Here is a 24,359-nt window from a genome sequence, read left to right on the forward strand (position 1 = left end):
GAGTGCTGGTATAACGCAGAGAATCCGCAAACAGTTCGTGCTTCTCAAAGAGTACAACAAACTTTATGGACCTGGAGAGAGGTCTAGATGGTCCTCGCATCCGTGGTTTAATCTCGCCTCCTATTGTTATGAGTCGGGGGAGAGCCTAGAGATTGTGTAGGACGCTTGCTACGAGAATCAACGAACGGCCGAGGGCCATGCTTTCGCCGCTGTTGATTCACAAAACGCTCGATGGCATCTACTATGCAATTTCTAGACTCTAAACATACTTCAGTGGAGGCGCTAGTTCTGTTCCATTCCCGCCTCACTTCATAGCTAGGTGTTACATCCAACAAAGCTCACTTTCAATCATCTGCTCAGATCTTGTAGACATACTTCACTCGATCACACACATCACAACAACCTACATTGAATTCTTGTCTGTCTCCGAGCCACTATCAACAAGATCCGAACGCCAATATTCTTGACTTTCCACACTTCAACCGATCATTTTAACATCCCCAGGAATACTTCTGTCACCTACAGGTGAGTCACTCTTTGCTGTCACTCCAAGTCTTGGTTCAGCGACAGGCTTCCAACATTTGGCCAACCAATCACAGATTTCATTCGACTCATTAGACATCAATCAGATCTCTCACATCTGCATCTGCCCGACTGGATTACTCTCCACCTTCCTTCGTCTGATTTTCCGATACTAGCGCCTTGATCGCTTCGCAAGACCGGCGACATGAACAACACAAACCAGCACGTCGATCCTGCAGTGCAAAACGAGGACATGAGTCCAGCCGAACAGGAGAATGAAACGATCGAATCAAAGAAGCGTGTCTTCAGACATCGACTGAAGAATTCTGAAGTATGACACAATGACTGATCTCGCTGTAGCTTCGCTGACAAGCTCAAGAAAATGACCGAAGCCGAGATCGAGGCCCTCTATCAAGAACACAACAGTTTATTGGCTCAAATCAAGGACTTGTTCAAGAAGATCAAAGCACGTAGCTTGGGCCCGAATGAAGTCTTCAACCACTACGAGCACCACACATACCGCTTTGCACAGTTGCGTGCACGTACACCCGCCTTACAAGATCTTAACCTTCTGTCGACAGAAGCCATCGACAACTGGTCCAACATTCTCGAACATGACAGAAAGGCTCGCGAAGCAAAATGGGAACTCTATCGGAGGTGCAAAGAAGAAGCGGAGTTTGGAACACTCTGCAAGAAGGTGTTTGCCTTTACAAGAAAGCATTTGGTCCTTTCGAAGAGTGGTGCCGGGGTCTTTCGCTCACTGGAACGAAGTATCAAGAACTGCAAAGCTTATTGGGATAAGGTAATCACTTTACTTTCGGTTGTCCATAAAAGAGCCCTGGACAGGTATCCTGTGATGTAGTGGTCTAGGCCGGTTCCTCATCATCTTTAGCAATGGGTCGGGCTTTCAGTGGCTTGCAAAAGCAAACATCACAGACAAAAACGATACAATATTATCCCACCTTACTCTCAGTGTTTGCACAAGTTCCAGGATGAGTTCTCTCGGAGGCACATCGGGCAAGTGACGCGAGTGGGGAGATAAACACTAGCTCCAGAGTCAAATAAAGATTCTAATCTCTCCAGCACACATCATTTGTGAATCGCGCCGTCTTGAGGCAGAGTGACCTTCATGTTGAGCGATACAACTCGAAGAGCTCTCGTATAAGGTCTCATCCTCCATAGACACATGTCCCAGCATAAGATGTGATCATGTCAGAAATGCCTCAATAGAGAGTAGGTCTGGCTCTTGAGTGACCTCTTCACAGCTACGATCCTTTCAAATCCTGAGAGTCGTCTTGACGTACTACACAAAGACACAATACTCATGATATTCGTCCTTGGCTACATTCCAAACATTACAGAGAACCAAATTTCAGTAGATCTTTGTAGCGTGTTCACTGGTGCGATGGTTTAACCTCCATCTCCACATCAGCGCTCTGGGTCGATCCCCAGCTGAACCGTTATGGCTGATCATTTCGCTTCATCAATTGACCGGTGGGCCGCTCGGAGCGGATAAACTGGCTGTTGGTGACTTGAGATGGGATGTCTTTTTGTTTATTGTTGGTATGTAAGAACTGCTATCTCCAGGTTTGCTTCCTATTTCTGACAGTCGGGAGTACGAACCTCTTTGTAGAAACAGAAGGGGATGTTTGGTTCTTGGGAAATATCCATTGAGAGCAGGAGGGAATCAGACCTAACCTTTGCCTTGTGTCCCGCTGATACTTCTTGTATCTGTCGAAAGAGTGAATGAGACTCTCTGAATACATGATATTATTGCGGTCATGGGTGTTGGTTGTTGAAAGCACCAGCCTTTGAGGGCCCTTCTCCAAGCTGTGTAACAAACCTTCTGACAGGAGGCACATTTTTCCTTGTGATTTACGTTGCATGTCCTTATAACAACGGCTACTCTCTTCCTCTTCCATTTTGCCAGCGTGGAGAAGCATAATTCACGCTGTACCTCACAGATCCTCTTGATTCTTCTTAGCATAGAACCATCCGAGCCTCATCGATCGCACATCATCTGAGTCCGCACTTTTCACTTGAGAGACCACACATCAGACTCTGACCTCCCAAATAGCCCAAGCTAGCAACTATCGGGCGAAGAGTCACCACTGTCTCTCGCAATCCTACTCTCGGGGACGCTTGCCTCCAAAGCATCTTGGACGCGTCGCTCTATCGTTCACTCGATCTCTTCCTTCTTCACACCAACGGCCTGGAGCATACCCCTTTTCCCTCATTTGTATCTTCTTCCACATAACTTTGCCTTATCGACACAGTCGCCTACCTCGACAGCACCATCTTTGTGCTTTCCAATTACCCCTTCACCGCAATCAACAATCCCATCGTCAAAATGGCTAATCAGGCGTTTCACGAGCTCCAAGACACCTATTCAACGGCCTCAGTATGTATCGATCGCCGAACAGATCTGCCTCTCGGACTAACACAAGAAGGCTTATAACGAAGGTGATCCAACAACATGGCACAACCACCTGAACAGACTTGTCGCCGTGCGCAAGGCGCATCTCGATGTCATCCCTACCTTCCAAGATGAATGGAGAGCCTATCTCGATGCCACAGCGGAGTACAAGTTCCATCGCGACGCGGCCAAAGTCAAAAACCACACTATCAACATCGACACCATCTCCGACTCGGCTATGGGCCATGTCATGCAGATGAGTGGTGCTCAGACGAAAGCACTAAAAGCCTATCACAAGATCCTTGGTTTGGCAAGGGCTGATCTGGCAAGAATGAAGGAAGTCGAGACGCTTGCCAGAAAGATCCTCGATCTACGTGGTAGACGCAAAGTGTTCCGTGTTGAGGAGCTACAGAGGGCTGAGGCTGTGGTTTTATGGGTCCAGAAGACCCGTACCAGCATCTTCAATGTGCTTGGGGAGATCAAGAAGAACTCGATCTGAGGACAGCTGGAAGACTCAGACTCAGAATCGAGTTCTGGGGGCGGAGGACAGGCAGAAAGATCCGAGAGGCCGTGATCGGAATGTGGGCGCTGCATATTGACACGATAGTAACGGAAAGGAAGGAAATCAAACTCGTGATATTCAAACTCCCAGGCGCCATATCGGCGTTTACTAGTGGAGATTCGAACGGTAGATACCAGCAGACAAGATCTGATATTGACAGGACCTCCCGATGTTTACCATACCATTTCTGACTCATGGCGTGCTCTTGGCATGGAACCGTCGAAGTAACATTTTGGCGCGCATACTCACCTCGACTCGTCACTCATTGATGTTTTCTTTCACTTTCCATCAAAGCTTCTGAACCCATCTCTGATCCAAAGTCTGGCACCTGCATGCTGCGCTTCTTTTCTCCAATCGACCTTCACAGATATCCTTGACGGCTCTGTGAACCCATCATCAAAGGTACGAGCGACTGGTGCGCCAGCTCAATAACACAATCCAGGACGAAATTCAACTGACCAACACATTTAGAAGCAACGGAAGCCCACATCATGTCCGGCAACACTCCAAGTAACGACGATGAGGCACCGTCTTCGCAGACACCACAAGAAGAATCGGGCGCTATCGCACTGCAGAACGAAGCGGATGCTGTAGGTATCCTGCAGATGTTTCGTCTACTCAATGCTTACTCTTCAGCAGTGTGGTCAGCGAGTGATAATGAGCTGATAATTGGTCTCGTCTTAATCGCTCGGCAGAAATTACCCTCTCACTCGCTCACGCTCGTGATAATCGTGATCGATCATCATCGCTCATTTACTGCCAAGATCCCGCTAGACTAACCGTATCTAGAAGATCTGCGCATCTTATCTGATTCTGTAGGCGCGACCCTGCCAGCCCTGAACATCTAGGGGTTCGCTGAGGGGATAACCCTGCCCTCAAATTATCATGATACACTCATGATAATCTCACGGTGTTAGAGCGATCACTTGATAGAAATTGAGGCCTTGTATCAATCAGCTCATCTGATAATTATCATGATAATTATCATTAACGATCGCTCGCTGGCCACACTGCTCTTCAGAGCAGACCCAAGGCCAGCGTCCTCAAGAACCATCTGAAGATGAATTGAGCTACATGGTCAAGAACCTGGATCTCCTGCAAGCGGCCGTAAAATCAGGCCTCAATGGATACATCTATCTTCTCTTGGTACGAAGAATCACTCGCCCAAGCACCCCCATCCCGTCCGAGATCAGTGTCGACCAGCTCTCGACACAGCAGATTCTTGACTTGCGGAGAATCCGCGAGCACGACATCAGAGAGGCAGACCTTTTGACCAACCTGCGCGAGTGCTACACAAGACATTACCGCCGATTGGCCGAGGGAGAACAGGCTTTGAGATCTGCAAAAGGAATTGTAGATCCAGGCTTTTGGGAGCTGATGAAAGGCCATATCCAAGAGCATCATGGTTTCAGCAGATCGCTGCCTGCCCGCATACATCGCTTGAGGAGGATTCATGAGAACAGTTGAAGAGAAACCTGAGGAGAAATGGAATAGAGAGCAGTATTGAAGTTCAGGCTGCAGATTCAGCAATGCACTTTCCTTTCCGGTGGTTACATTCAAATTTGACATGTGACAGCGTCCACCAACGCGACTTCCTTCTTATCAATCAAAACAAACTTTTACTAAAACTCCGCGCTATTGCCCTGATTTCTGCGTTTTCCCATCGGTCAATCACTTTCACTCCTGACTCCCATCGTCAACTTTCTTCTCCACCCACCGTGAACCATTGCAAGACACGTCGCACCTTCACACACACAGCACTACCACCACAACTTTGTCGCCTCACTTCTCAACCCGTCATCGCTGCTTCATCGCTCGGTTTTCGCCTTTTATGTAGCCTTCGTCACCGACTCCCCTCCATCGCGATGACTACTCCACAGATCACCTTGAATGACACTGGACAAGTCGACTGGTCTGAAGACGCACAAGAGATGCAGGACACACAGGAATATACTGCTGCTCAGCCGGGTCAATCTGATGATGTAGCTGAAGTACGGTCTCTTTGACGTCGTGAGACAAGATTTTTTCTGATTCGCTGTGGCAGATCGTGTTCGATCCAAACTCCCCTGAGGCAGCAGAGCAAATCTATAGCGCCATCTACCAGAAGATCCAAGATGTGCTCAAACAACACAGAGATGAGACAAGAACGATCCGCTGGTCTATGTATGTGACAGACCATGCCTCTGCGTCGGCGACATGGCTAGAAGAGCAGTCAAGTCTTCTCCGAAACAGAGAGTTGTCCACACTCAGCCGCTCAGAGATCACAATCTTGAGGATGATGGTCGAGTTCGACACTCGCCTCGCTCTCGAATTGACGAGTTTGCGTGTTTCCTCCCTGAAGGCAGTTGACGCACTGGAAACTGTGTGTCGGGAAAACGAGAGGAACATCAGCAGACTGGACGCACCTTCGAGCATCGCACCAGTTCAGATTCTCGAGCGTGTACTGCGACGCGATCTGAGATCAAGCATTGCCAGAGAGATACAGTCTATCATGGCTCGGGCACGTGAAGTTGTGATGAAGGGTCCGTTGTTCTGTTGATGAATTTTCTTCGCGTTCGCTCCATTTACTGCATATCATATTTATGGAAGACAAGTAGCTTTCTTCTACCTCGATAGCGATCAAAGGCTAACATTGCTGTATCTACACACGACCAAATGAGACTTTTTGTCATGTCTACTTTGCTTCTCCTTGCCCGATGTTGTTGCCACTATATGTTGTGTTTTATGTTCCAACCCAAGCTTTGAAGATAGAGGTCAAAGAGGAGCTGAGTGCGATGAATCATGTAGATCCTGCGAGTGCGGACTCAACAGCCCAAAACCGTTGGTGAATGTTCCTTCAATGTTTTCAGCATGGCAGCTATGCAATTGTGTTTTCCTGGACGCTTACTCCGGAACGGTCTTTCTTGCGAGGTATAGCAAATCAACCCATCCTTTGACCTGGTACAACCTCCCGAAGTAAAAAGCGCACCCTGCATGAAGGCTGTAACCAACCGAGTGTAGCAAACAGGACTCGTTGCGAGTTCTTCAAAGGTGAGAATGACTTCAAAAAAATTGGGTTGTCTTTTGTCGATGTTTGTTCCGATATCCTGTTTGATGATTTGCCTAACAAGGCACCACGAAAGGCACACCAATCATATAACACCATCCTTCATTTTCGTTCAAGTGTTCCTCTATCACACATAGTCATCATGAGCGAATCTATCGAATTGATTGAAGGCGATCATATTCTCGAGCCTGTCGAAGAGGCGGTCGCAATGTACGAGGATCTTCTCACGGATCTTCGCAAGTTTCTGGTAACTATCTCACACTCTTTCGTCACTCTTCATCTCTTCCAAGCGTACGCGCTCCTTCGCTATTCATCAAAATGCATGATGCCTTTTGAACACAAGCTTCTGGCCTCCGAGAGTCGCAAGCCCTACCAGCACTGTCTGGACTCGGTCCTCCAATCGAATACAACTCTGTATTCTGATGTTGATATCATCAGCTGAGGATGGTGTAGGAGACGATCAACGATCCCAGGCACTTACTAATACCTGAGTATAGGAGGAGCACGAGCCTCAGTCAGAGGCCTCCAACACAATGAACCTCCCCGCGGTCACCGTTGGTGACAGCACGCAAGTAGGTATTGTCAGGTACTGTTGACAGGAGACACGCTGACATATATCCCAGAACATCTTAGATGGACCTGGTGGTCGCCCCTTCATCAAGCTCGCCAGCAGACCCGGTCCTGACTCCCTCGATGCCTTCAACCTCATCATGGCCAAGATTACCGCACAAAGCATCAGCACCTCCAATGCCATGCTCCCCCACACAATCTTCAAGATCTCCAAGCATCCAGAAACCCGTGCCACCAACCCCGACACGATGAAGAATGCCACCACAGCTGAGCTCTTCGACACCATCTGTCCTCGTCTGGAAGTCGGCAACCAATTCCACACTGCCTTCAAGAGAGTGGGAAGAACTACTTTGTACGGTTTGAAGCATCTGGAGGCATTGAACGAGGAGTGGCAGAAGCTTTGGCTGGAGGGTTGGAAGGACTTTGAGCCCATGACTATCTGGCTTACCACTAAGCATATCAAGATGGGTCTGCAAAATTTGGATGGCACTATGAAGAACAGTCTTCGTCTGATCCATGCCTACCAAGCTTCTGTTGGTTGGTAGAATGCCTCTTTCTGTCTCGAGGAAGATGGTACAGAAGGAATGATGGTGATGATCACCGTTTTCGTGGATCTTTGGGGGAAAGCGCTCAACACCCAGGCTTTGCTTTTTTAGAACAGCAAGATGAGTGGTTCTGGAAAGCTACAATACAAATTCAGAAGTCAGTTCTTTGCCTTCCATGCTGCATACTCTTGCCCTAGAAAGCCTCGGGTACTCTCCTTGGAATCTTATTTCTTTCCTTTGCGTATCCTTCGTTGTATGTAACCTACTTGTCAGACGGTCAAAGACCATGCGAGAGAGCTGATTGCATCACTGCTTGCACATGCAACACTGTTTGTAACGTGGCAAGTCATGTGCATTGTAAAACGCTTGCTGTTGTTCTCTGCTAGCCATCATGCATGTCAGCAGAAAAAATTATAAAGCGGTCTCCTTTGACTGTGATTGCTACACCAACCTTTCTCTTCCAACAAACCCAAACCATCACAAAACCCCAACCCTCAACAAGACATGGCCGAACAACAAACACGGCCCGCGTCTCCCACCCCCATCTTCGGCAGCCCAGTCCTCAATCTAGTCGAAAGAATAGAAGAACACGCCTACTACTTCCTCAAAGAACTAGACTTCTGGCTAGACAGAACACAACATCCTTCAGCCCTCGAATATCAAGATGTCTCGAGTTTACATCCTGCCTCCCTCGAGCAAGAGATACAGAATGCTGCATATGTGCTCTCCATTGAGATCGAGCTGCAAGAAGAGATTGCTAGGATGAGAGCGTCGGCTTATGCACAGTTGGACAGGATTGCGAGTGCGGAAAAGGTGTGCCGGGATTTTCTTGAGGTCATTGGGGGGGGAGGAAGTAGAGATGCTGGCACGGTTGAGTTGTTTGAGACGGCTTTAGAAGTGCTGGAGGATTTCCGAGAGGCAATACTGGACAGACTCAGAGCGGCTGGTATGGAATGAGCAGCTCCAAGCGAAGATGCTAGATTGATATTGGGGATTCAAGAATGTTGGCGATTGTGTGTTGGAGAATGGACGGCTTGGATGGAGGATCTCAGCCGAACGAAAATGTTCGTTGTGTTCTGAGAACAGTCTCAATGTGACGACTGCATTTATTGATCAAGCACGGTCCATAACGAAAGACAATTACATCTAAACGCTTGCTGCCAAAGTACCACGAGTGCTCTATCGTTTTCCCTCCCTGCGCCGCTGATCTAAGACCGTCGCGATGCAAGAAGAATTTGGAGTCTCGGAAAAGTTCAAAAAGGGCGGCGACCAAGGTGAGATTCGTTATCTCAGATTAAACTTTGTATCTCAATAGTTGGTCAGGATGTAATCTGCAGTTTACTCAGAGTTCTTTGTAGTATTTATTCTTGGTGCACCTTAACACCTTTGTTCTCTTAACAATTGATTCAAGACATTTTCGAAATGCCCGAGACATGTCTAATATCTCGAATTGGCTCTTGTTCACCTTGGTTCAGACTATGAACTTCGTGATCCTATCCAGACTTATTTTGCTTCGACGATGGATAGTGAAAAAACAGAGACATGGCTGGAACAATCGTAAAGTCAACCATCCAACACATTTCAGGCTTATGTGTTCCAGGCGGGGATCCTCCCATCTTTTCTCTCATTCTATATCCACCTCAGCTGAGACATACAAGACGCGTGGCTTCTTGCACGCATATAACACCTCTCATTGTAATTTTCTTTCGCCAACCATCAATTCTCTTCTGTTAGCCGTCAAAGCACTCAATCAATGCCACATTCAACCTCAGAACAGAGCCTGGTCATGCACAACTCCCGCACTGCAAGCTACCTCATGAATCGTCGAACCCTCAGATGCTCGTATCCCGGCTGCGGATACAGAGCTTCCTGTCATTCGAACCTCAATCATCACCAGCTCACGCATTCTGGCGAAAGAAGATATACCTGTCGTCTGTGCGGACGTGCATGGTCACGCGCCTGGGGGCTGACACGCCATTATCGCGACGTCCATGGTCTTGACACCCGTAATGCCTCTTCTCATTGTGTAAATGTACCTCTTGCTACTAGACCAGAAGAGGTTGCTGAGACTGAGGTATGTCAAATTACATCAGATGGCAACTTTCCGTTGACAAAATTGTAGCCCGTAATCGTCCCTGGAATCACTCCCAATGGTATTCCTGGTGCAAGTCTCCGTCCGCTACCTCGACCGCTGCCACCTTCATCGCCACCACCGTTCACGGATATCAGTCCACTGGGCATACTCGGTTCAATCATGTGGCACACCAGGGCAGAACGTCCTAGATCATCTGTCGAGTCTTACCGATCGCTGAACGAGTTAGTCACCGCCAGACTCAACAGGTTCCTTATCGAAGAAGACGAATACCCCAAACGATACAACATCTGGCAACAACACAACCTCGAAGTCGACACTCTCAAAGATGCCATGCTAGACGACACAGTCGCGGCTGAATGCCAGAGAAAGCTCCCAGCAGCCCTCAAATTGGAAGCAGAATCTCGCAGAAAGTTTGTTGATTCGGCAAGAGCTTGTTTTCACTTCATCAAAGAGTTGGAGTACAGTCAGAACAGGAGTTTTGAGCTGGATGAAGGAAGTTTGGAGGGCATGCGTATGAATAAAGAGCTTGTTCAGAACTTGTGGTCTTCTTTTGCGGAGGCTACTTCTACTCCTTCTTGGCTGCTGTCGATGTATCAGCATATATGAATCTGGAAGCGAGAAAAGTTTGGGCGGTCGTTCGAGGGCTAGCTTTTAGGTGGTTTGGATTTTGCTGGGTTCTTGGAGTTCTTTCTTTTGGGTCAACGATATCTGAATTTCTTTTCTTGCTCCTCTCGCTTCCATGGCTGCATTTGTGCTTTGTAATCAAATCCTTTGCTATGCCATGTATACCGTGATGATGTTTGCACCACCAGCAGTCCAACAAAGAAAGCCCTGTGCGGTACCACATCATACGAACGTTGCCTTGAATACTGGCAGGTTCCAATACCCCTAGCGAGGTTACATGAGCCCTGCAAACTCCTATATGACCATCTTGACGTTTCTGCAGCCGATATGGAGAAGCACAAGGTTAGTGATGATAGTCTCGCTGACATACACCAGCAGGTTGACATAACACTCTAGCTTGTCAACCAGCAGGACGAATCAGATGAATTTGTGAAATGACCATCAAGGAGAAAACCGCGGCTATCAAGAAGCTAAGTCATACACAAGTTTTACCTTTAAAACAAGACCCAATGAACTGACAGCGCAACTACAGGAGCTTGAATACTTTCGCTCCAACGAGACGTTCGAGAACGAAGTCAAGACACTCGAACTAGGTCTTAAACTCAGTCCAGCAATTTGATGATCTACAACAAATCGGAGATGAGAGGTCGTGGAAGGCCTGAAGGGAGGACAGTTACTCGAGCCGCCGAAACTTGGTCATATGATCGCTAGTCTCGATGACAAATTTGCAACTCGAGACTTCCGCCATGCCGATGAACCCGATGGCCATAAGACCTACATCCTGATTGTCTGCCTGAACAAATACCATGCCTCGAGTGGCGACAGTTGAGATGTAGGGCTGTAAGTTGTTTAACCTTGGAGCAGATACTCAGAGAAGTAAGTTCTTGCAACAACTCGCGTGCTAACCACTTTCTACGAGAAAGGAGCATGCCAACGGCGGTACGACAGGGCACTCAAGAAGGCTTGATAAACGCTTCACGTAACAAATTTGACAGCGCGAGGATTCCTATGTAACATGTCAGTAAGCGAGTGAGGTTAATCTTTGAGCTGAAGGTGTCATGGAGCTTGACGTTCGAGGCATACTGCAAGGGTATCGACTCGCAAGCATTAACGATGACTTGATCAGAAGAGGTGATCTGTTGGAGACTTTGAGAATCAGTGTGGTCTCCAGGAAAGATTCTCATTCTGCTTTCTGCTTTCTGCAAAGCTGATAGGTAGGTCGTCCAGGAAGTGAGTTTGTAGCCAAGACTTATTCAAAACCTTTGGGGAGTCTTTATATTCCACCGTGATTGAGAACTTCTCATCGAGACAGCGGACTAGTCGGACTCCTCCATTGGGGACCCTGCTACGGCGGTGGTAAATCCTATAGTGTGGGGGTTGGGCTACCCTGTTCTCTAAACTAGACATCACTACGAGTTACTTTTTGGCAGGTCTGGAATTCGATTCCCCCCTCAACCCTCGATTAATGTTTTGCATTTACTCTTTGACCAACCTCAACAGCAGAAGAAGCAGATGAGCTGTTATGTTCCTACGCCGAGCGTGTGTAAGGGTAGCAGGCCAGCTTCTGATTGTATACTGCGATTTGGCTCTCTCCCAAGACTTCCTCGCGGTGTGATCGTCTCTTTTCGTTCTTGATTCTACGCCAGTTCAACTGAGCCAGACCACAGATACGTGTAAGATGCCATGCATTACCTTTGCCAGCTCAAGTATCGACACGCGGTGTATTTCTTGCTTCAAAACCAGAAGTCGGAAGGACAATGTGTGATGCAGCTTACATCTGCTTTTCTCACTCTCTCACTCCTGGCCGTAGTTTACTGATGGAAACTTTACGATAGTCATTGTTGAGCTATGTCCTTCGTTGAGCTATGAAAAGAACAAAGAAAGGAACAAACAATGAATTCGGCAGGTGATGTCGTCTCTGTCGATTAGTCAGCATGCCAAGAGTATCTGCTTCATCCCTCCTTCCCCATCTCTAACTATGTTCTTTCTGACCTCCCAATGCCATCATCTGCACGTGTATGTGCCGTAACACCTTCTCTCTATCTCTCTGAATTACTAACACATATGCGTGCACTCAATCGATCTCCCTTAATTCGACTCTGAAGTCGGTCTGTTGTCCTTTCATTATGGCGGTGGTGGCTTGTGCGTCCGAAGCTGTGCCCGTGCCGCGACTCATTTTAATTGATATTTCCGGCTGGATCACTGCAAGATAATATATGCCATTTCTCCCATCAATTCAACCTTCTCCATCACACAAACACACAAACACACACACAAAGGCCAGAGGACTCAACCATGGCCCCGCCGTTCGCTGACTCACCTTGCTTCGATAACAGCGGCTGTGGTCCACTCGCTGTGCCTGGGTTCGGTTTTCCCCTTGAGCAAGAATTACATCCAGAGGATCGATTCACTCATGGCGAACGCGAGTGGTTTCAGCAGCCAAATATCACAGCCCGGGAGCTTGCCATGCTTTGCTTAATAAACAACATCACCGACAGACCTACATGGTCGACGGATGTCTTCAACGATACAGCTACCTCCCATTTGTGCCAAGAAGCACTGCGTAGCCGTCTCATCAGCCCCAAAACATGGGACTGGTGTCTTTCAGAACTGCAAGATAAGGCTCGTATCTTCCAAAGTAGCGGTCGCATTTTGGTCTACAACACTGGAGTCGCCGTCTGCAAGTCAGACGTCGTGCTGGATAAGGAGGTACAAACCGACGTCAAACATGAACTCTCAGTCATCGAGTCATCATCTCACTCTGATACCACCGCCATTGAATCCTTGTCTGATACTTCCCGGCAAACACGCCGACTCGTTGATCCTCTCCTTTACCCCCTCATATACGGCAAGTCGAGAGTCTCGAGTGAAGGGAATACAGTACCCCTCAAAAACATGTTCAAGCACACAGGCAAATGCAGTATTGCTCCAGAGGTCCCAGTTCTAGGACGTCGGTTCCGCCATGGTACCAATTACCTAGGCCGTTCTACACGGGATGAGCAACTCCAAACAGGTTCGTCATGGTCGACAAGTTTTCAGCGACTGCCCTGCGAGATGGACTTTAAAGAGGGCCACAGCACAGATGTTCGCATCACCTCATACATCAATGGCCTGCATCCTCGGCATCAAAGTCTTTACCATGCTATCGAGAAGCTTGTTTCGGCTTCTACCGAGCCTTGGAATGACGTCTTGATCAAGCAAAGTCGTGGGCACTTTCCGACCCGCATCAAGACTTATGGTGTCTCATATGAGCCTCCACCACCTGACTTCGACCACTTTACCGAAGCAGGAAAGCATCCTGGAAATGAATCTTACTATGCTGCGATTGAGGAAGCCACAGCATACTGTGCCCAGCCTGACGAATACCCATCGGTCGATGAGTCTGGAAAGGTATCTCTCTTTGTATTCAAAATGCCTGATGATCTGGATGCCTGGTGTAGATCTGGGGAAGACTTAGGCTGGCTGATGCGGCATAAATTCTCTTGGCTTACTCACATTGTGCATCCTGAGCCGGGTACTGCGTACACTTACCAGCAGTGGAAAGCCGGACAAGCTGAAGAAGCCATCATAGAAAGAATACCCAGTCTCTATGAACCAGACGTGGAGGAGCCAACAGTGCGCATTCCCTTTCAGGAATATAGAGCTGCTCTCCAAGAGTCTTTCTGGCAAAAGGGATTGCAAGTCGTAGTCAAGATAGAGAGGATCGAACTAAATCCTGGCGAACCCAGGTTTTCGGGCAGCGACTGGCACGTCGAAGGCTTACATAATGAGCATATTGTCGCCAACTCTGTGTACATTCTCGAGGAGGAGAACACATCGGAGCCTCGCATCGACTTCCGCCAAGAAACAAGAATGGACCTGGATGAATTCGAACACGACGAAGATGACCTCGAAGCTTTTCTGCAAGTCTTTGACGTACCTTACAGACAACAGATACTTGGAGGATCTTGTGATCCGCCGCCTTCGTTGCAAAGACTAGGATCTGTTGGTCTTCCCGTAGGTCGACTAGTCGCTTGGCCGAACGTACTTCATCATCGCATTACACCATTCGAGCTCCTCGACAAGACCAGACCTGGTCGTCGAAGTTTTCTAACCATATTCCTTGTGGATCCCAACTATCGCATCTGCTCGACCAGGAACGTTCCTCCTCAAAGGCATGACTGGTGGGCAGAGGAAGCTCTATCTGTAGTCCTGCCACCAAAGGTCTCTGTGCCGCAAGAGCTTGTCGATCACATCAATTCGTATACCGACAACTGGCCGATGGGCTTGGAAGAAGCAACAAGAATCAGGGAACAGATGGCAAAAGAACAAAAGTATCATGAACAGAACATAATGAATCACCCCTCTGGATTCTATGACTTTAACGTAGACGACTGCAACTTGGGGGATTTTCCTGATTTACCTTCCATGGATCTTGGAAGTTCATAGTGGAACTCATGATATCAATTAATGCTGACGGAGGGTCCTCGACGATACTCGCAACGGGAAGTGCGGCATAACCAGCCTCGCCAATCAACTCGATGATTCGGACAAGAGCAGTCACTGTATCGGCTAGCTCTGCCAATTTACCAACCAATGGCTTCACTCCCTCCCTCACCATCTCTATCTCTGGTCTTTCCGACCTCCCATTGCTATGATCTGATGTACGTTTATGTGTGCAGATGGACCATGTTTTTCACATCTGAATTTGTGTCAAGTGAGCGCAACGTCGTTAGCTGACTTCTGAGGCCTGCTGGGGCTGAGCAGCCTGCAATTGCGCCTCCAATCGAGCTTGTGCCTTGCGAGATTGCATCTGAGCCTCCACCTGACGGCGCACTTCTTCCTGCGCCTGGACTTGCATCTGTGCCTGCTGATGGAGCTGTCTCTCGACGGTCGAATGCTCAAAGACTAGGCGATGCAACTCGTCTAGCGCCTCGACGCGTTGTGCGCGATACTGATGTTGCGCCCAGGTCTTTTGGAGCGTATCGCGCTGATGAGCCAGGTCTATCACACGAACGTTCAACTCGGGATGTCTCTGTGCATGCATTCGGACCTTTTCTTCGGCATCTCGCTGAGCCTGGGCTGCCTGCTGCTGACGTTGCTGCTCAAACATTATACCTCCCTGCAAATCACTCTGGGTTTTGAGCTGCTGCCAGGCTGCGTTTACAGCATACTGTCTGGCTGTGGGGATGCTATATGGCTAAGTCAGTCGATACAGAGGTGCCTAGGACGTATGAGATCTAAGATCTTACTGATTGGCAGCCAGGTAATTTCCAAAGTATGTTTTCTGCTCCGGTGTGAAGGTGCTGCACTGATGTGTCAGATTCAATAATCGCCCATGGTTTACTGAGGGTCCTACCGATCCATAGGAAAGTCCGGGAAGCGCTGGCGAAATAGAACCATCACTGCATCCGACTCGTCAGGGGTTGCATCGAGGGCGGAGTCGAAATTCGGAGCCCTATGCATGCGCATCAGTATCGTTCTATGTGAGGACCTGGGTTGGAATTACAACAGTACGTACAGGTCTTCATTCTCACGCACGATGGCGTTGTTGATGGATTGGTTGGAACCGGCTCTGCTAGACACGTCGAGATTAATTGACTTGATTCGGCTTGGGGTACACACAGGCATCTTACTTGTCACCATCGTCCGGTCAGTGTGGTCAGTGATTGATAGTAAATGATAATATCATGATAATTTATCATGATACTGATTGATAATGTATTTTCGACGAGTTGAGTGATTGATAGAAGAGGCCGTAATAATCATTTATTCTCATGATAATCATTTGGACAGGGTCACCCCCACAGCATGGGCAGCAGGCTAGGGTCACCCCAGAAGAATCAGATAAGATGCGGAGATCTTACATAGCAATCTCGCTAATTAGATAAGATGCGGAGATCCTCCACAACAATTTCGCTATACCGCGAAATTTATAGCTTCAAAACCTAGTAGTTTCGCGCCGATGTATTAACGAACATTTATACTTGACATAGGTCAGTTTCTTATACGTTTAGAACACTTACCTTTTGTCCTTAGTATAACACCTTGTCGTCGCCTCTACTTGGCGATATATCATGATAATAACTGATTATCACGATAATGATTGATTAATACTCCCACTCCTGGTGATTGATTGATAATGTGACCATTATTAATCATTATCAATTACTGACCACACTGCGTCCGGTCTCTTCGCAGCCATCTCTTATACTTGCTGGCAGTTCGGAACACGTTAAAGTAAGACAAGTCTGCGTTAAGTGTGCAACAAGACCAGAACGACGGCAGATTCGACCTTTCGTCTACGGTAACGCGGTGCAGCACGGAACGATTTTTTCACACCAGTTCCCGGACAGTCTCGGAATGTCACGGACCTATTTGGTTCTTGGCTACTCCGTGGAATCATATTTCGTTGTAGCCGTTTATTCTAACCCACTGTCCCATTATCTCTCTAGGTTGATACTTTGTTCGACACTACTTATTGCAACATTTTGTCCTTCTGAACATGGTTTTCGACATCAGCATCTAGTAGAACATGCGAGCTGCCACTGGGACCAGGTTTCTCTTGCCTTACTGAAAAATGCAAGGTTTCCTCATGTGCATAAAAGCCGGGACATCGCAAGATTTCTAGTTCCTGTGGTTCACTCAAAGGCGTTACCTCTCAAAGGTAAATCAACGCTCTCCTGACTAAGAGAGGTTGAGTGATATTCGGTTTCAGTGACGCTTCGAACATGCCTCTTTCATGGCCCGCTTCTCCTACATCGGCTTTCGGTCTCTCTCGTTTCAATTTCACTCTCACATCCATGTTCTCCGCACAAAGCCTTTTCTTCGGCCCTTTCGCAACATTCTCTTTCAGCAACTTTGCCCGCTTTAACTTGATCAACTGCTTTGTTAGGCTTGAGGCTGTCATCATCTACCGCTTTCGACATGGTCCGAAGATCGTCAAGCGTAGATTCCAACTGGTGCTATGTTGCAGAACCAGGAGCCGGCAGGCCCACGAGCGCGCTGACCAAAGTAAGCCATCAGGCCTCCCCACAAAGACTCGTGCTAATTCGACCGCTTCAAGGCACCATCCTCCGAAGGTGAGAGTGATCCGGCGTTGCAGCCGTTGATCAAGAGATCCAAGAGCTTGAAAGGAATCTTCAAGCAAGTCTCATGTAGATACGGGTCTTTGAAGAGTGACCTTCGTCGTGCCGGAAGTTACTTTGACAATGCTTACAGGAACCGCGACAATCGTGCCAGTCAAGTCCTCGCCAACGAAGAGATTGGAAGCATTTCTCGCGATACGATAGGCAAGGCTCGAGAGGAGCTTAACGCTGGCAAGTACCGGAAGCAAGAGTTCTTCGGATCGTTCATCATGCATTACAGGTCTTTGTCTGAGACGCTCCATGGCCTCTTGGATGAAAACAACGCTCTTGTTGAGGATATCGAACGCCTCAAGCCTGACGTCGACGAAGACGAACGTGTTGTGCGCATTGATGATCTACTTCACAGCCAGAGGAACCTCGACTTCTTGATCAACGAATTAGATGCTGAGATCTCGGCTATCCTTTCCTGGAAGTTGGAACCAAGACGTTGAGCCGGTGATCTCACTGTGCGTTCTTCTGCTACAGTTGGCTTGATTTTCTCAATCAGGACTGACCGTCTTCACTCCCACTTCCAGCCCAATCCCTTTCTCGGCTTTCACTTCAATCTCGGCTCTCTGCATTGACACCAACATCTTCCTCTTCTGTCTCACCTCCGACTCAACATCCCCTCTACACACAACTCGGATTCCAACATGTCGACTACCTCAGGTGGTCCGCTCATGACAAGATCACCTAGACAAGAAAATGCCGAGTACGAAGCTGAACTCTCTCTCGCCGTTTCTGACTCGAACCAAGAAGTATGTCCTGCCGTTCAACCGCATGGTAGAGAGCTAATTTGTGTCAGACATCCACTGAACACGCCGGCGACCCTACTGAGCCCAAGATTACCAAACCTACAAGCTTCATTGACCAGGGCTCACTCAGAACTGAGCTTTCTCGCCAATACCATCGAACCTCAATGGAGCTTGACTTGATTCAAGCCAGGAATATAGCCATGGAGCGTAACTTGAGCTTCCACGATAGCAGGGCTACCTTCCTCGAAACGTATCGCGGACACCATGGAAATGGGAGATCGAGGGTCATTATAAACGCACAAAGCAGCGATGACCTAGGACACACTCGGCTGCTCATGCATTTCTCAGAAATCACGAGAACACTTGGTATCTCTGCCATGTCAGGCCTGAAAACATCTTTCAACGAGCTAGAGGCACTTGAGAAGGAAGTGGGTGGATGGATCAGGAAGTTCAAAGCGGCAGAGTTCGAGCCGGTCCTTACTCCAGAAGAGGTCGAACATCTGCGTGGACTTGAACACTTTCTGCATCTGACGAGTTCCGCAGTCTGCTCAGCGATGCTGACCAGATCTTGAAAAGTGTTTCCCAATTGGTTTCAGCAGACACATACACTAAGGCAAAGTCCGCAGTTGTCGGGTTGAAGGAGCAGGCTTCTCGCTTCGAAAGCGACATCAAGGAACTTCTCAAAGTTGTTTCCATGGACGCCGGGCAAGCTTTGAGACGACTCAATGAAGTCTCCCCTCGCCGATGAGTATACTCGGACTGTACCAGCACCAAACTCCCTCTCTTCCCTCCGTATCTACTCTGGCGACCTCTCGAGCCACATACAACACAGTGCAGCCCTTTCCCTTCCCAATCATTTCACATCACGAGCTTCCTCTACTGCACTCTCCAAAGCTCAAGATAGCAACTCTTCAATCAAACACTCTCATTCCCGTCTTTGCGTTTTTTAAGATGACACCTTCCCATTGTGCTGTTATCATCTTGTCATTCCTCAAGCGATTGAACTCCGCCATGCCGTACCGCCTGCCTGTTTTCATGTGTCAGACCATGCCTCTGCAACACCACCGGGTCACACCGTACGTCGGACACGTCATACATTATGTCTCTTTCGCTTCCTCGCTGAATCTCGCCAGGTCTTCTCCCTTCCTCTCTCAATCCCGCCGGAACCTCACACCCAAGCTCTCATTAAAAACGATAGATTTCATCGCCACATACCTACCAGTCTTGTCCACGCTCCACATATCTTTTGTCCAACTTACATAAAAAACACAGCCAATGATCCAAAAACCTGACTTCAAGAGTACAGAAGATCGTTCCAACCAATCCTCCTCCTCCTCCTCCTCTATAACTACTTCTATACCTCACTCATCAGATCTCACAATACCTCAAATCTCAAATCTGCAATATCTCAAATCCAACACTCCTTCCCAAATTACCATTCCCCTCCCCCTTCTCCAACAGCCAAAGCCAAAGCCAAAGACAAAACCAAAGACAATTCTACACAGTTATACTCTTACAAAAAATCCATTGCATGAACCAACCATCTCTAATATGACTTTTAACCCCATCCATTCTAAACCCCATGCTTTTTTTACATTGAATCTACCACAAACAACAACAACAACAAAGCTATAAAAGCAAAAATTGGAAAGGAAAAAAAAAACATAGGATTGAACTTGTGGAAAAACCCAAGGGCGAAATGACAATTACTACATCGACATCATACACACCATGATTTCCTATCAGTTTCCTGTTAGAGATACAAAAGTAGATGATTACGAAGACAAGTTAAAAAAGAAAAGAAAAAAAAGACCAATGCTGCCCTGATGATGATGATGATGATGAATGCCTACTTAAGCCTCTCACTTCTTACCTATTACCTCTTCGAGTACAGGAAATTCTCGAAAAATTCCGGTGTTTCCCGTTTTGACATCCACATCCACATTCACGTTGATATCAAGGTTGCAAAACTATCGGGTGGGGCTTGGCTGGTAGTCGCTTGAATTTTTGTACTCGATAGGTCGCTAGGTTTTTGCAGAGAACAAAGATCTATTGGGCTTTCTGTTTTACACAAAAGGCACTGATAGCACTAGTGTCAATGATGTTTGCTGACGACGATGTTGCAGGTCAAGGTGTTTGGTAAAGGATCAGTGTCAACTGGCGAAAGAGGTCGCAAATGGCAGTCAAGAGTCAATTGCGTGACTTGGTATCCGCTCCATCATATCGCACCTGCCAATCACGTCAGGAAAGAACCAAATTCACAAGAGACCGCCACAGATGATGAATGATCGATAGGAACAATGATGTTATTACAAGTACCACTTCTATAGCGAGTACAAACATATCTAGTCATTAAGGAGAGAAAACCAGTATCGCCTGGATATTTTGTAGAAAAGTCATGAATGAAAGTCAAGGTGACGGATGACAATAGATGGTGAAAACTTTTGCGCACGTGATGGGCCAAAATACTGTCGTAGAAAGGGTGTCATCCTCACCAGGAGGGTTGGAAGAAGTCGTAAAGTCTTACATCAACGCGTAAGGGTGGTGCTGTTGATAGACTGGGTGAAAATCATCTTCCTTCGAGCTTTTTAGCAAGAGGTGATGAAGACACCGATAGGAGAGGGGTTCCAGTCCTGGAAATAGGTGCTGGGCTTGTGTTAGCAATGGATAATCATAATAGGGAACAAGTCAAACTTACAGGCCGAGCGAGCCGGTGACGCTGGCTTCGATGGAAACGGTGCTGCCAGCCTGGCAAGAGCCAGTTGAGACGAGATAGCTGTTTCCAGGGGTGACATTGTCGACAGAGCCGAGAGTGCTCTTGACGGCGGGGCAGGTGGCGTAGGTAACGCTCAAGGGAGCAGCAGAGGTGAGCTGGTCGAACTTGATGCCACCGGAACCGGTCATTGTGAAGTCAGAGGTCTCGAGGTCAGACTTCTTGGGGAAGAGGAAGACAACGCTGCACTGCTTGCCAGAGTAGCTCTGAGGAATATCAAAGTTGAAGATGGTGCTGTTGCTAGTGCTCAGATAGGCGTTGTACTGAGTTCCGTAAGAAGTGCTGGGCTGGTCCTTGTTGACGGGGATGATGGCGTGAGGAGTCTGGTAAGCACCACCACCGAGGGTAGTCTGGCAAGCCTTGCCGTTCCCGTTGCCACCAGAGGTGCCGCTAGGAGCGGGAGCAGAGGATGCGGGTTTGGAGCCAGCGGGTTGAGAACCGGCGGGCTGAGAGCTTGCGGGCTGCGAAGCAGGAGGCTGAGAAGCAGCAGAAGACTTGGCGGGTTGCGAGGCAGGAGCAGTAGCGGAGGGAGCGACGGGGACAGAGCTAGACTTGACGACGACGCTTCCAGCGGGACAGTTAGTCACATCAGCTCCACAGCTGGTGATGGTCTGGTAGTAAGTCGAGTAGACGGTCTGAGTCTGGGGTCCAGCAGGAGGCTGAGAGGCAGGGGGTTGCGAAGCGGGAGGTTGAGAACCACCACCGGTAGAACTTGCGAGGCAAGAAGAAGGCTGAGCGGTGAAAGAGACAGTCTGTCCGTTCACGACGTAGCTGGTAGGGTAGGTCGAGGGAGTGACGGTGATGAAAGTGCCGGGGCCGTTAGGGCAGCTGCTTCTGGCAGGGTTGCAACCATCAAAAAGTCTGGAATCATGTTAGCAGGGATCAAGCGTTCAATTGGAGACATGACGTACTGGGTAGCGCAGGGAGTGCCCTGGCTTGCGGGTCCAGTTGCGGGCTGGGTAGCAGGAGGTGCAGAGCTGGCGGGAGGTGCTGAAGAAGCAGGAGGTGCAGAGGAAGCAGGAGGTGCGGAAGAGGCAGGCTTGGAAGCGGGAGGTGCGCTAGATACGGGCTGCGAAGCAGGAGGAGCCGAAGAAGCAGGAGCAGAAGAGCTGCCAGAACCGCCATTGCCGTTGCACTTGCCGCCAGTGTTAAGAGTGACCTGAACACATCCAGTCTGGTCACCAGTGGTGGTGGTGTAGATGTTGTAGCCACCGTTGTCGCCAGTAGCACAAGCGTAGAACTGAGTGTTGCCGTTGTAGGTCAAGTCACCGTTCGAGTTGACTGTGAAGCCAGTGGTAGGTGATGCACCAACATCGCACTGGAACTGGGTGGTGGGAGGAGTAAGGATACAGCCACGGCCATTTCCATCGGTCAGACCACCGTTGTTGAGGCAGTAAGTACCTTGCTGCTTGTCGAGGCCTCCAGTCTGGCCAATTCTGTTCTGACCGTCACCGAGCTGGCCAACGGTACCAGTCTTACCACCAGCAGCAGTCAAAGAGAAGCAGCATTGGTCGCGAGGGATGAGGGCAGCAGAGGCGCCGAGGGCAAAGCCCAATGTTGTGTATACGTTCTTCATCTTCTGTGTCGAGTGAACGGGAGAGTTGTCGATGTAGAAAACCAAGTTGGAGGGAGAAAGGCAGACTTCTTAAATCTGAAGCTTGGAAGGGACTTCTCGGCAAAGGCAAGGATCTTTGCTTCCTCCTCGTGTTTGGAAGCTGAAGCCATCTGCGATCAACACTCAACAAGTGTGTAGTGTTGCCGGGAAGAAAGGCACATGGTTCAGCCTATGATGCTAAGCAAGAGTCAAGCACGGTGGCTTGGATTAAGCAGACGGGTCCGGGGGAAAGCTTCTGTCAAACCGCGGGAACATCCTAGCCGATTGGGGTAGCTGGATGCAACAAGAGTTTTTTCCTTAACCGGCCCAAGGTCAACTGAGGGGAAATGCAGAATATGCTTTCCACATAGCAGGTACAGAGTGACCTAAAAGCCCACATTGTCCACTTCTTTCTGTCCAACAATTGTTCCCAAACTCTTTCGATTTGTTTTTGCAGAAGAGCCTGGCTGAGACTGCATCAACGGGAGTACTGGCAGTGTATTGGAGATCTTCAGGCACCCGAGGACGACTCGCCCAACAGAAGTCGATGTCGATTGAAGTTGAAGGTGATCGGCGGGACGGCCATACGTGTACCTGACGCTCATCCAGGCACAAGCAGACGTCAGCGAATCGGATGCTCGGAGCATCGAAATAGAAACGACCGAACGTGGAGAAAGCTGTTGGAAAATCTGGGGCTAGATTTGTGGACCGGAGTCGTAGGCGTAAATCTAAGAACTGCCTTTGAGGGAATTTTGGTGTTTTGCTGTGCGTTTTGGTGAAGACTGATGACGGGAAGGTGATTTTGTGGAATCCAAATCATGCCGAGTTGGCTTGTTGGCTGTGATGATTGGATCGGGGAGGTAGGATTGACTCTGCTGGAGCAACCTTGACTGAGGCATCAGGCCACTGACGAGACGAATCCCAGGTGTACATGTGAGCACGACTGACCTCATACAGAGCGATGGATTCGAGTCAAAAGAAAAATCCTTCGCATCGAACAAAGGCCGACCCGTCTGTCTGGTGTGGAACTTCCTGGATTTCAGTGTGCCGTTTCTCCCATCGTAAAGTCTCGTTTGCGGAAAATCATTCAATTCGTCCACTCGGGTGGATTTCTGAAGCTTGCAACCCTAGCATTCGGTTCGACTTCCAGCATAAAAAGCGGAGAAGCCATGATGACACAAAAGAGCTTCGTCATGGCACATATCTGTTAAGTAAGAAGAATGAGGATCGTCTGTTTTGATGATTGATCTGTTTTGGCACATATGCAGCCCTTGGTCGAATCCAAACGGACCGCGGGACCGACGAAGGGAATCAAGACATGTCGCTGCTGAAGGACCAGTCATGTTGGAGACGGAAGGCCGTGGATGTTGAATTGTCTGCCGTCCCTTGAGATGCAAGCCCGTTGGTCTGATGAAGCAGCTGAGAAAGCGACGTCGTCGATACGAAAGGATGTCTGAGATGCGGAGGGGTCACCGCAGAGGCGAATCATGATGGCCGAATGGCAAGCGTGTTGAGAAACATGGATGAGAGTCGCGAGACAGATGATGCTTTGATTGACTCCAAAGCTGGAGATTGACATGCGAGGTAGGTACGATTGAATCTATTGTTACAGTTGTATGATGCGGCAGGTGTTTGTACATTTTTAGGCAGGGATCCGAGGACATCGCTTCCTTACGAGTTCAGCTGCGGAGGTTGGCAAGCTGTGAGATCATGATGAGCTTCAAATCACACATAGACTGGGACAGGACGTG

General features: G+C 48.6%; 12 protein-coding genes across 12 annotated transcripts; 8 read left to right on the plus strand and 4 right to left on the minus strand.

Moving 5' to 3' along the window:
- Nucleotides 1-727: 727 nt before the first annotated feature.
- Nucleotides 728-3,437, plus strand: M438DRAFT_337638 (uncharacterized protein; the record flags this gene model as incomplete). Its single annotated transcript, XM_029904019.1, has 4 exons — nt 728-853; nt 902-1,292; nt 2,799-2,923; nt 2,973-3,437. The coding sequence occupies 4 exons, from the start codon at nt 728-730 to the stop codon at nt 3,435-3,437; spliced, it is 1,107 nt and encodes a 368-aa protein (XP_029757847.1).
- A 355-nt stretch (nt 3,438-3,792) lies between these two features.
- Nucleotides 3,793-4,967, plus strand: M438DRAFT_407714 (uncharacterized protein; the record flags this gene model as incomplete). The annotated part of the gene is made up of 3 exons (XM_029909911.1): nt 3,793-3,902; nt 3,972-4,090; nt 4,584-4,967. Exons 2-3 carry the CDS (start codon nt 3,992-3,994, stop codon nt 4,965-4,967), a joined length of 483 nt encoding a protein of 160 aa, XP_029757848.1. The 5' UTR covers nt 3,793-3,902; nt 3,972-3,991.
- Nucleotides 4,968-5,200: 233 nt separating this feature from the next.
- Nucleotides 5,201-6,170, plus strand: M438DRAFT_407715 (uncharacterized protein). The gene is made up of 2 exons (XM_029909912.1): nt 5,201-5,491; nt 5,545-6,170. The coding sequence occupies exons 1-2, from the start codon at nt 5,366-5,368 to the stop codon at nt 6,037-6,039; spliced, it is 621 nt and encodes a 206-aa protein (XP_029757849.1). The 5' UTR covers nt 5,201-5,365; the 3' UTR covers nt 6,040-6,170.
- A 518-nt stretch (nt 6,171-6,688) lies between these two features.
- M438DRAFT_279090 (uncharacterized protein) lies at nt 6,689-7,661 on the plus strand (the record flags this gene model as incomplete). The annotated part of the gene is made up of 3 exons (XM_029901057.1): nt 6,689-6,793; nt 7,044-7,118; nt 7,170-7,661. The coding sequence occupies 3 exons, from the start codon at nt 6,689-6,691 to the stop codon at nt 7,659-7,661; spliced, it is 672 nt and encodes a 223-aa protein (XP_029757850.1).
- Nucleotides 7,662-8,165: 504 nt separating this feature from the next.
- On the plus strand, nt 8,166-10,999 carry M438DRAFT_337642 (uncharacterized protein; the record flags this gene model as incomplete). The annotated part of the gene is made up of 5 exons (XM_029904020.1): nt 8,166-8,474; nt 9,784-10,267; nt 10,703-10,722; nt 10,777-10,809; nt 10,913-10,999. 5 exons carry the CDS (start codon nt 8,166-8,168, stop codon nt 10,997-10,999), a joined length of 933 nt encoding a protein of 310 aa, XP_029757851.1.
- Nucleotides 11,000-12,393: 1,394 nt separating this feature from the next.
- M438DRAFT_323785 (uncharacterized protein) lies at nt 12,394-14,808 on the plus strand (the record flags this gene model as incomplete). The annotated part of the gene is made up of 2 exons (XM_029903028.1): nt 12,394-13,345; nt 13,394-14,808. The coding sequence occupies exons 1-2, from the start codon at nt 12,676-12,678 to the stop codon at nt 14,806-14,808; spliced, it is 2,085 nt and encodes a 694-aa protein (XP_029757852.1). The 5' UTR covers nt 12,394-12,675.
- Nucleotides 14,809-15,091: 283 nt separating this feature from the next.
- Nucleotides 15,092-16,005, minus strand: M438DRAFT_337644 (uncharacterized protein; the record flags this gene model as incomplete). Its single annotated transcript, XM_029904021.1, has 4 exons — nt 15,092-15,551; nt 15,612-15,665; nt 15,719-15,817; nt 15,881-16,005. The coding sequence occupies 4 exons, from the start codon at nt 16,003-16,005 to the stop codon at nt 15,092-15,094; spliced, it is 738 nt and encodes a 245-aa protein (XP_029757853.1).
- A 1,281-nt stretch (nt 16,006-17,286) lies between these two features.
- On the plus strand, nt 17,287-17,938 carry M438DRAFT_337645 (uncharacterized protein; the record flags this gene model as incomplete). Its single annotated transcript, XM_029904022.1, has 2 exons — nt 17,287-17,373; nt 17,426-17,938. 2 exons carry the CDS (start codon nt 17,287-17,289, stop codon nt 17,936-17,938), a joined length of 600 nt encoding a protein of 199 aa, XP_029757854.1.
- A 101-nt stretch (nt 17,939-18,039) lies between these two features.
- On the plus strand, nt 18,040-18,899 carry M438DRAFT_68860 (uncharacterized protein). The gene is made up of 2 exons (XM_029910253.1): nt 18,040-18,244; nt 18,292-18,899. The coding sequence occupies exons 1-2, from the start codon at nt 18,140-18,142 to the stop codon at nt 18,811-18,813; spliced, it is 627 nt and encodes a 208-aa protein (XP_029757855.1). The 5' UTR covers nt 18,040-18,139; the 3' UTR covers nt 18,814-18,899.
- A 1,930-nt stretch (nt 18,900-20,829) lies between these two features.
- M438DRAFT_376534 (uncharacterized protein) lies at nt 20,830-22,590 on the minus strand (the record flags this gene model as incomplete). The annotated part of the gene is made up of 3 exons (XM_029908667.1): nt 20,830-20,887; nt 20,940-21,875; nt 21,926-22,590. The coding sequence occupies 3 exons, from the start codon at nt 22,588-22,590 to the stop codon at nt 20,830-20,832; spliced, it is 1,659 nt and encodes a 552-aa protein (XP_029757856.1).
- M438DRAFT_347781 (uncharacterized protein) lies at nt 22,571-23,586 on the minus strand. The gene is made up of 2 exons (XM_029905983.1): nt 23,557-23,586; nt 22,571-23,493 (listed from the first exon to the last, which is right to left on the minus strand). Exon 2 carries the CDS (start codon nt 23,253-23,255, stop codon nt 22,995-22,997), a length of 261 nt encoding a protein of 86 aa, XP_029757857.1. The 5' UTR covers nt 23,256-23,493; nt 23,557-23,586; the 3' UTR covers nt 22,571-22,994.
- A 297-nt stretch (nt 23,587-23,883) lies between these two features.
- Nucleotides 23,884-24,290, minus strand: M438DRAFT_68894 (uncharacterized protein). The gene has a single exon (XM_029910255.1). The coding sequence runs from the start codon at nt 24,185-24,187 to the stop codon at nt 23,948-23,950; it is 240 nt and encodes a 79-aa protein (XP_029757858.1). The 5' UTR covers nt 24,188-24,290; the 3' UTR covers nt 23,884-23,947.
- Between the last annotated feature and the right edge of the window lie 69 nt (nt 24,291-24,359).

Source organism: Aureobasidium pullulans, assembly GCF_000721785.1.
Source record: "Aureobasidium pullulans EXF-150 unplaced genomic scaffold scaffold_17, whole genome shotgun sequence".
Lineage (NCBI taxonomy): Eukaryota > Fungi > Ascomycota > Dothideomycetes > Dothideales > Saccotheciaceae > Aureobasidium > Aureobasidium pullulans.